The 10,950-nt window shown below is 34.6% G+C and overlaps 2 protein-coding genes across 3 annotated transcripts in view; both read right to left on the reverse strand.

The window, feature by feature from the left end:
- Positions 1-3,338, reverse strand: part of LOC107696269 (apoptosis inhibitor 5-like) — a 7,673-nt gene extending 4,335 nt beyond the window's left edge. The window contains exons 1-5 of the mRNA XM_016496545.1: positions 3,026-3,338; positions 1,901-2,062; positions 1,700-1,793; positions 1,498-1,563; positions 1,202-1,353 (exon numbers count right to left, since the gene is read on the reverse strand). Of these exons, the coding sequence (XP_016352031.1) occupies positions 1,202-1,353; positions 1,498-1,563; positions 1,700-1,793; positions 1,901-2,062; positions 3,026-3,097 (546 nt within the window). The 5' untranslated portion in view covers positions 3,098-3,338. The remainder of the gene's footprint in view (positions 1-1,201; positions 1,354-1,497; positions 1,564-1,699; positions 1,794-1,900; positions 2,063-3,025) is intronic.
- Positions 3,339-7,767: 4,429 nt separating this feature from the next.
- Positions 7,768-10,950, reverse strand: part of LOC107696270 (proline-rich protein 5-like) — a 13,752-nt gene continuing 10,569 nt past the window's right edge. Inside the window, exons 8-9 of one of the 2 annotated variants that reach the window (XM_016496547.1) lie at positions 10,173-10,293; positions 7,768-8,658 (exon numbers count right to left, since the gene is read on the reverse strand). In XM_016496547.1, the coding sequence (XP_016352033.1) occupies positions 8,279-8,658; positions 10,173-10,293 (501 nt within the window). In that variant the 3' untranslated portion in view covers positions 7,768-8,278. Of the gene's footprint in view, positions 8,659-10,169; positions 10,294-10,950 lie in introns of both variants that reach the window. The other variant, XM_016496546.1, reaches the window with a different exon arrangement.

Genomic DNA, 10,950 nt, shown 5'->3' on the forward strand with positions numbered 1-10,950 from the left:
TTTTGATGAATTCTGAGAGCTCTCTGACCCTCCCATAGACAGCAATGTAATTACCACGATCAAGGTGACACAGCTGACACAGAATAGCATACGCTGTTTACGTTCAGTGGATACTCTCCAAAATGGCACGAAGGTGACGCGGAGGAGACAAATTGTTGAATAAAATCGTTATTTTTGTTTTCTTTGCGTACAAAAAGTATTCTCGTAGCTTCGTAAAATTACGGTTGAACCCCTGATGTCACATTAATTACTTTACAGATCTCCTTGATCGTGGTAATTACATTGCTGTCTATGGGAGGGTCAGAGAGCTCTCAGAATTCATAAAAAATATCTTAATTTGTGTTCCGAAGATGAACGGAGGTCTTACGGGTTTAGAACAACATGAGGGTGAGTAATTAATGACAGAATTTTCATTTTTGGGTGAACTAACCCTTAAAATGTCATATGGTGTGACTCTCCAAAAACTTACATTTTAACAATTAATAATTCATGCTTTGTTAAAGAACCCTTAAATACTTTTTTTTTTTTGAAAATAGTGTGTGTTAATACTTTTTATTTGATGGTTAAGCCACATGGAATTTTTATAGTAACAAATTTAAACTTTTCAGATTTTAAAAATCTATATAAAACTAATGTAAATATAAAGAGCATATGCATTTTAAACAAGATTTAAACTAGTCTTTAAATCTTGATTTTTGTTTGTGTTTGAAATGAATTAACACTACGGGGCTTGGGACCAGCAATGGCAGAGTTAGGAAGGATACATTACAAAATAAAGACATTTCTAATGTTACAAATGATTTCTATTTTAAACAAAATGCTGTTATTTGAAAATTGCTATTCATCAAAAAATAAAATAATGTACCACGGTTTCCACAAAAACAGCAGCACAATTGTTTTCAAAATTGATAAGACATGTTTCTTGAGCATCAAATCATATCAGAATGAGTTCTGAAGGATCGTGTGACACTGAAGACTGGAATAATGATGCAGAAAACTCAGCTTTGCATCACAGGAATGAATTACATAGAAAACAGTTATTATGAATGGTAATAATATTTCACAATATTACTGTTTTTACTGATCAAATAAGTGCAGTCTTGGTGAGCACAAGAGTCTTCTTTCAAAAAGATTTTAATCTTACCAACCCCAAACTTCTGAACGGTAGTGTATGTGTGGAAAACGGAAATATGAATGATACCTTTTTTGTCTCTGTGAAGATGTAATCCTCCACCTCTTTTGTCATTGTGTCATCCGGCATTGTTTTCAACTTAGTAGAGAGAAACTTAATCGCTCTTTCTCGAACAATATCTTCTCCCTGCAGGATCTGACTGAACAAGCCTCCCAAAGTTCCTGTAAAGAAAGACGGCAAGGTCAAAGAGGACAATAACTCGTCATGGCAGACACAACACAAAAACAATCAGTATTTTTGTATGTATAATTAACAGAAAACACATTCTATCCATAAAGCATTGAGGGTATAATGAACATGGATACCTTTTGCATCAATTTTGAATATAGAGATCAAAGCTGTGCTGACTTGATTGAATTCAGCAGAATCATCTAGAAGATATGAGAAGAAACTACTATGATCAAACAGCTGGAAAAACAGTATGTTATTTAGTTGCACTAGTTTATGCAGAAATGCAGGAACTTTGTTAACACTGCCTAAAAACCAGGTTCTTAGTAGATGTGAGACCTGTCTGCAGCAGCTGTGTGAGGATGTCTGCGACTCTGGGTAAATTCTCTCCTGCTGCGAAACGGGGCAGTTCTTTGATAGCCTGCCTTCTGATCTATAATCAGGAAACCAGGAAAGATGAACCAATAATGTAGAGATTTGTTTTCCGGTTTCACACCCACAACATGCAAATCTCTGACATGATGATGATGATTTACTCACAGATACATCCTCATCCTCACACAGATCAAGCTGTGCGTTGATGGCTGCATCGGCCAGCTCTGGAAAACTGCTGAAAAATTTTGGAATGAACTGCGCAGCCAGTCGCTTCTCCTTTGGACCTCCTTTAACGCCATCCAGAATGACCTGATAAGCATCTTTGTGCTGAAAAACAATTTTAAAAATAGACCAAAATAAGTGGCATTTCATGATAATAATACATTTAAATTTGTATGAAAATTTTAACATTACAACTATAAATACTAGCAATGTTTCTTTAAAATATGTTTATATTTTAATAAGTTCAATATGTTTAATACAAGAAGCATTGAGTTACAATAGTAATAATACCTGTCAAATGTTTTGAAGTAAAATTTAATATTTTTGCCCACCAAGGCTGCATTTACTTGAACAAAAATACAGTAAAAAGAGTAATATTGTGAAATATTATTACAATTTCAAATAACCCTTTTCTATTTGAATATATTTTAAAATGCAATTTATTCCTGTGATGCAAAGCTGAATTTTCAGCAGAATTTTCACAAAAACAGTTTTCAACAGTAATAATAATAATAAGACCCATTTCTAATAATTGTGGACCAATAATAATTTAGTTTGCCATCATATCAATAAATTACTTTTCAAAATATATTAAAATAGAATAGAGTTCTCTGAAATAGTTTTACATTTAAATATAACTTGATATAATACAAATGACACGATATTACATGTAATATTACACATCTGAACATTTAATCAGATTAATGCACCCAAAATAAGGAAAAAGCTAGCAGATTTGCATTATGTATATTCACTCATCAGAATCTCTGAGCCTTTTTTTTTAACAAACCTCAAATTTAACCAACGCATTTCATCAGATACAAACAGAAAAAAACCTGTCTGCATACACAGCTGCCCCAAAAGCTTGCATATGGCCGTTAGCTTATTTACTCAAACCCCCCACACATCTCTGGTCAGCTATTAGCGCTAATGTGCTAGTGCGTTAGAGGAGGCCGCGTACATACACTAGAGTCTTTCGATAAATAAAACCCCACCCAAACTGAATATCCAACGAGCACTTTTCCTCTAGAGTCTAGACGGAAAACAGAGATATGAGGCTTTGTTTACTTTGCTGAGATCCTCTTTCGCGTCGGCGAGGATGCCGTAGTTACGGTACAGCTCCTCCACTGTCGCCGCCATCAGCGTGTCCGACTTCACCAGGGGGTTTCAATGAATAACGGCGGTTTTGCTGCTCCTCCCGCTGTATCCGCTCGAAATGTCTTCAAACGCGTCACCGTATTACAGCACAGATGTAATGTGGGCTGCAGTGGGATGTTATTTTGGAAGCGATCGTTGTTCTCGCGTGCAGTCCGCCAGCTTTGGGTTGTTGCTCTGTGCGGCGGCGGGATGAACGGCTTCTTCGGCGCTTTTGGGAGATGATTGACAGCGTTATTTGCTAAGAGCGCCATCTGCTGGATTGAGTGTCTAACGGGAAATCATTGGAGGAAAGGAAATGAAAAGAAATTGTCACTATTAACCATCACATTGCGGCCTTTAGCCCCATTGTACTTATTGATTAACTTTACACTGTTATTGATCTGAACAGAACCAACACAGAACTGACTTGAGCTAAATAATGGCACTATTGTCTAAAATAAAGTGCTAGAAAAAGGTGACTTGACATTCAGAGAACCATGGGGCTAAATCTAAAAAAAAGTAACTATTTTAGTGTCAAATCTGATTAATAAATTTAAAATAAACAAATAAATAAATACAAAAACTGAAAGCTAACGGTCACTACTGGTTTTTCAAATTGGGGTTAAATTGATCCTAAAACAATATATATATACACACACACACACACACATACATACACACACATAGGAATGGCCTGTTTTATTTTATTGATTAAAACAAATAATAATAATAATAATAATGATAGACAAAATGCAATAAAAGAATGACAAAATTTACAGTCATATTCATTGTAGTATTACTTGAATATTTTGCAAAACTGAGCCGGCCCAAGCGAACTAAGCGGCTGCTTAGGGCCCCGTGGCCACCAGGGGCCCCCCAAGAGTACATGAAATGGCTTGATTTTTTTCGGAGTATCTATTTACACTAAACGTGCAAATAGCCCGCCATGTTGGCAGAGACTATTCACATTAACTCCGCCCACCAACGTGTGATTCGGATAGTGAACAATACAAGAGACAGTCGATAATCAATAGTAGTCAGCTCCAGTAGCGCAGATGTTAAAACGTGTGACTTTCTCATTTTAACGCGATCAACCCGGGTTCGAAGCCTCCTTTTGGCGAGCTTTTTTCTCCCTTTTCAGATTTCAAATCACATCAGAAAAGCATTTATTTTCAATGAAAATGAAGGAAATAATCAAAAAGTTGAAAATAAAGTATCGGGTAGGGTTAGGGTAGGTGTAGGAGGTGGCATCCATTTAATAATTTAAATTAAAATTTACACTCAATACGTTATTATTGCATACTGTTTTATAATGTACTATAATACTGAGGTGCAGATAATTGCCGCTGTTTGCAATAATAAATAGCAGAAAATCCTATAAATAGAATTTTAGATTAAAGTGTTTGTCTTCTGTGTAAAAATAACTTTGTAGGGAGGGCTTTATTGTCCCAATAAGGTGGCATCCATTTAATAATTTAAATTAAAATTTACACTCAATACGTTATTATTGCATACTGTTTTATAATGTACTATAATACTGAGGTGCAGATAATTGCCGCTGTTTGCAATAATAAATAGCAGAAAATCCTATAAATAGAATTTTAGATTAAAGTGTTTGTCTTCTGTGTAAAAATAACTTTCCTGGGTATATATTTTTTGTAATAAATCAATTCTGTTTCATAAACTTGGTACTAATAACAGCTTAACATTATTTACCTTTGCCTACCTTTGGGGTCTTTGCTAGTATATTCCAATATCATTATGCCTGAATTAATTAGTTATAGATTAAGAGTTGTTGTTTTTTATGTACAGATGGCTTGCTGCTGTGTATAATAATTTATGTTGTTAAAATAACATTCTTTTCTGTAAATGCATGGTCTGCTGGTTTATTTAGCTACTGTTCAGTACACCACTTTATATACCACATAGTACTGTAAGACTGAATGTTAAAGTGCAAATTAACACCTGACCACTCTTGTGGGTTTGCTACTGTTACAATTAAAAATCACAGAAAGGTAAAAACATTGGTATGATGTAAGCAACACAGCTAAAATAAATAAAACTGATAATGGGTGAGTTAGATTTATAGTGTGCGAATAATCAAGCATTGACAAGAATCAGTCGTATTGGCGACACCGAGGGGGGCCCCCAAATAAAATTCTGCTTAGGGCCCCATAAAGGCTTGGTCCCCAGGTTACGTAAAGCATATCTACAGAGACCCAAGTCACTGGGAGGTCTGGCATTACCTAATCTGAGGTTCTATTATTGGGCCACCAATATTAGAGCCTTAAAATGTTGGCTTTATTATAAGAATTTAGAGTCTCTTCCCCCATGGCTTATGATGGAAGCAAATTCCGCAAAACCCAGCTCACTGAATGCTTTAGTACATTCTCCCATTCTATCTTCTACCTCACCCTTTGCTAAGAATTTGATAGTAAAGATCACTCTTAAGATTTGGGCTCAGTTTAAGCGCTTCTTTGGATTACAGTCATTCTCAATCTATGCTCCGATAGCCAGTAATCATGTTTTTTCTCCCTCTCTGTTGGACAGTGGCTTTTTATCTTGGTCTAGTTGTGGCGTTAACTCGTTCCATGATTTATATATTGATGGCACTTTTGCTTCTTTTCAACAGCTTAGAGAGAAATTTTCACTTCCAAAGCAGCATTTTTTCAGATACTTACAAATTCGTAGTTTTGCTCGTGCCACATTTTCAAATTTTCCTCTCCTGCCTAATGATACTCCTTTGAATAGTTTTTTCATTCCGATTTGTACTTTAAAAGGCCTATGTCCTGAGTCTTTAGACTTCATTAGGGCTCTTTGGCAAGATGATGTGGAAGAGGAGATATCAGATTAACTATGGGAAAAGATCCTCAACAGGGTACACGGATCATCTATATGTGCCAGACATTCACTTATTCAGTGTAAAGTTGTGCATCGTGTCTATTTTACAAAAGCTAGATTGGCTAGGATTTATGAAGGTGTTTCTCCAGCATGTGACAAATGTTGTCAAATTCCGGCAAACCTCATCCATATGTTTTGGCTTTGCCCTTCATTGTATAATTATTGGACAAACATTTTTGAAACTTTATCATTTATTACAGGGGAAAGAATTGAACCGAATGCTCTCACTGCTTTGTTTGGAATTTGCCCCTCTGTACCATCCTTGTCAGTTCTTAAACAGGATGCAGTTGCCTTTGTTACTCTGTTGGCTAGAAGACTAATATTGCTGAACTGGAAATCTAAAACGCCCCCTTCACATTCTCCTTGGTTATCAGATGTTCTTTACTTTATTAAATTAGAAAAGATACGATTGTCCCTCAAGAAATGCTCAAATAAGTTTGGAAAGCTGTGGGGCCCCCTCTTTCAGTATATTAAAGAGAATGGTTCTTTACTCAGTCCTGATAGTTGATGGGAAAGGAGTAAGGCTTGATTTCTGAAGGTTGTTTTACAAATCTCATAAACAGCTTGAATAACGGATTAATATTTATTTATATATGTATATTTAATTATTATTATTATTTCTTATTATTCTGACTGTGCATTGTTTGTTCATGTTTTTTTTTGTAGTTGCTTTCTACCTTATTTTATTAGTATTGACACACATTGTTTATCATTGCTTTCTGTTTCTGTATACACTCTTTTCTGTGTAGAAAATTAATAAAAAAAGAAAAAAAAAGAAATTCAGCTTATCATCAATCACAATATACACATTATAATATATACATACATACTCATTACATTACTCTACTCTCTAACTCTAAAATCAGAAATGTATGAAACAGAAACTAATTTTTATTGACTATGAGTTGCAATCAAGTAAAACGTCCAGAAGATGGCATCAAAGACCAGTACATTTTTTTCTTCTTACTTCCCATGTTATCGTGCCCTTCGGCTGCACAATTTTCCTATCTTCTTAATAGGAAAGCCTTACTGAACTTATCACCTCAAATAAGATTACAGTGAACTTCCTTCCAGTGGCAGTCAGAAGAGGAACTTACTAAAATCTGAAAAAAATAGTAGCTGATATTTACAGAAATATAATCTTTTCAACATCCTATTTTTTTTTCCATTAAGATTTTTTTTGTATTGTGACAATATTTTCATTTTATATTCATGACATTCATATTCAATTAGTTTAGCACATTTTCACTCCAAATTCTTATAGCTTCATTCAAAATTAAGTTGTAAAATATTCACATTCCAAATACAACCAAGCTAAATTAATAAAATAAAATACAAAAAAGCAAACAAAACATTGTCTTTGATAAACACATAACCATCTGCTCTTACCTTCACCAAGGTGAAAAGTCCTTGATTAGTACACTCGAAATAAAGCTCTTTGGAAGCTCACATGCTGAAACACTGCCACAAAGGTTTTCTGCGGTTATGTTGATTTTGAAAACAGCATCTAAAGCTCCTTAACAGCTAATCTGCTAAAGGAACTCTAAACTGTTTGCCAGAGACACAAAGAAATGTTCACGTGAACCTTTAAAGACATCTACTCAAACCTTAGATGTACAGTCCTGTGTTATACAGCAAAAATGAACAATCAAATGCCAAAATGATTTCAAAACCACTTTCTTCATAAAATTTATTACTACAAAAATATACATTATTTTACACACACACACACACACACACAGAATTAATTTTCTTTTTAAATTATTTTAAATGTATTTTTTAAATATTAAAATTCCAACAAAATATTAATAAAAAGACTAAAAATCATATTTTTCTTCACGTCAGCATGTTTAGTTTCCACTACAAAGAAATGAAATGGTAAGATCGCTTAAGAAAGAGAAGGTAAAGACATTAATTGTAAGGCAGTGAAGTTAGTTTGTGATCAAATGCGTCTCAGTATGGTTTCTGCTGTACCTTTGTAAACCGTTAGCTCACCAGCATATTTTCACACCATTTTACCACCTCCAAGACAGAAAGTGCGACTTTTTGCATGCTTTACAAAAAAAGGGCTGAAGTAAAAGCTTCTTCAACCACCCTCCCCTCTCCAAGCTCTTAAAAACAGGCTAAACTGACAGGCCAAACAGTATTTAGCACACAAAACAGCTCACATTTCCACAGCAGTAGAGTTCATACTGTATTAAGCGAACATGTTCTAGCTTGTCTCAGTTATCGTAACTTTACAAGATCTCAGTGGGTGTTTTGAGAGTGTGAGAGAGGAGCTTCCTAACTAGTTAGGCCACACTTAATCTCTGCAGTGCTTTGCCCTCGAAGGATTTCCACGCCACCTGGCTTGGAGTCAAAAAAGGCCGGTTCACTGCAGAAAGTCTTAGGTGTCCTTTTGCTCTCTGTCTTGGTCATCCTGGCTGCCCCACTGACCTCCACTTTTTTTGAACACGTCCTGTTTTTCATGGACAGGAGCTGGATGTCCGAATGCACATTGGCGACTGTGTGGCGTCGGACACCACCAGTCCTTTCCAAATAGGCTTCACCCTCGTGTTCGATTAGAGGTGCCAGGAAAGACTCGTGGGCAAAATGTGTCACCATAATCTCAGGTTGACTGAGGTGTGGAGCGTTAACCAATCTCAAGCCTTCCAGACGATCCTCTGCGGGGGAAGCGATTATGATGCTGGTTAGATTTAATGCTGACTACAACACGCATAAGTTAGACAAGGGTCAATGACATATGAATATCTGTTGGTTTCACATGGGTTTGATAAACCTTTAAACATGAAAAAAGTGTTTCTTGAAAATAGTTTATTGACTCTAAAAATGTCATGTTGTGTAATCATCAATAAAACTAATTTTTCATAATTTATTTAAAAGTTTTAAAATACATTTTTCAAAGTACACAGCAGTTTTTACAAAAATCACAAATGATTAATTCATAAATATCATTAGGTTTTTGGAGAGTTGCACCACATGACATTTAAAAACATTAACTTTGCCTTGTCATAAAAAGGTCAAATTATCTGCCATTTAAATAGACTTATTGATCTTCATGCTTTTTCTGCATTTTGGTTATAACATATGACTTTATTTTTTATCATATGACTTTTATTTTTATTTTTAAATTATTAATAATATATCTTTCAAGGTACAAAGACATATTTTCAAATATTATGAATTATAAAGTTTATGGGGAGTTGCACCACATGACACTTTACAACATTAACTAACTTTGCCATAAAATGGTAAAATTATCTGATATTTTAAATCACTTCTTGATGTTAAGACTTTAACATTTTTTCTACATGTTGGTTAGACCATATGACTAATTTGGTGGAGAAACGTTTTTTTTATTATTAATAATTAATCATATTAATCTATTTTCAAGAGGCAAATACATTTTTCAAATATTAAAAATGATTAATTAATAAATATCATTGCATTTTTTTGTTATAAAAAGGTAAAATTATCTGATATTATTGCTCAACACTTTTTTCTTCATGTTGGTTACACCATATGATTTTAATTTGGTGGACAAAATTACTAATAAATAACATTAATTATAGTAAAGCTGTTTTGCTCTTTTCTATTCTGTTCTATTAAATAATATTAAAAGGTTAAGCCAAGCTACTAAATAAATCATTCTTTTAATGAGGCTTTTTTTCTTCATATTTATTTTCTTTACAATATTTGGGCAGTTATACTAACCTGGCAGATAGTCCCCCCTTAAAAAATATCAAAATAAATTTTAATTCAGGAATTTAAAACATTTTAATCACAGAGGTGTATTCAAGTTATTGTATGTATGAATTGAATTGTTAATGCATTCTTTAATATATTAATTGACCCAGACAAAGAAAGAGAATCATGTCAAGCTACTAAATAAATCATTCTTTTAATGAGGCTTTTTTTCTTCATGATATTTATTTTCTTTACAATATTTGGGCAGTTATACTAACCTGGCAGATAGTCCCACCTTAAAAAATATCAAAATAAATTTTAATTCAGGAATTTAAAACATTTTAATCACAGAGGTGTATTCAAGTTATTGTATGTATGAATTGAATTGTTAATGCATTCTTTAATATATTAATTGACCCAGACAAAGAAAGAGAATCATGTCATTGACCCACAAACCAAAAACAAGAAAAAGCTTAAAATTATTTACCACCTGAAGAGGAATCGCTAGGGTTCATGTTGAGGTAGTTACTCAGGTAGGGAGATATAACCATGTCCACTAGCCTCTCGAGTAGGAAATACTCCTGCGTAGGACCATTAGGCTCATGAATGCCCTGCCCAACAAAAATAAAGAACATCATGAAAATAAAGATTCAAAACAAAGAGGTGGCATTCACTGCTGGTAGATGAATAGTTAAATATCTGGGTTCAATCCCAAAACAGCTGACAAGTGGGAGTAAATGAGGAACGGATGACGCATCAGTGTGCTTCATCACCATTATGCCCTAAAGCATGACACTGTATCCCTGTGGTACTCAGCCTTGTTCTGGAACAAAGCTGACAAATTTCTTTTGTATGGAGAAGCCATATTTGAAAAATGAATGCTGGGTCAAGGTGCTTGGTTTCATGGAGGCTCTTCAAATCTCATCTGAGATTACAGCAGCACAAAGCAGATCTGTATATATGTTCCCACACCAGCACTCAGGGAATGCTCTCCTAATGTTCATTTATCTTCATATTCTCACCTGTGCGTTAAAGGGGTCATATGATGCGATTTCAAGTTTTCCCTTCTCTTTTGAGTGTTACAACTATTCGTGCATCGATAAGATCCCTAAAGTTGCAAAAACTAAAGTCTCAAACCCAAAGAGACATTCTTTATAAAAGTTAAGACTGGTCCATGCCCTCCTAAAACGCCTCGTTTAAACACGCCCCCACATGTCTACGTCACGATGTGGGAAGATTTGCATAACACCGCCCAAATGTTCACGCAA

This window comes from Sinocyclocheilus anshuiensis, unplaced genomic scaffold (genome assembly GCF_001515605.1).
Source record: "Sinocyclocheilus anshuiensis isolate Anshui unplaced genomic scaffold, SAMN03320099.WGS_v1.1 scaffold778, whole genome shotgun sequence".
Lineage (NCBI taxonomy): Eukaryota > Metazoa > Chordata > Actinopteri > Cypriniformes > Cyprinidae > Sinocyclocheilus > Sinocyclocheilus anshuiensis.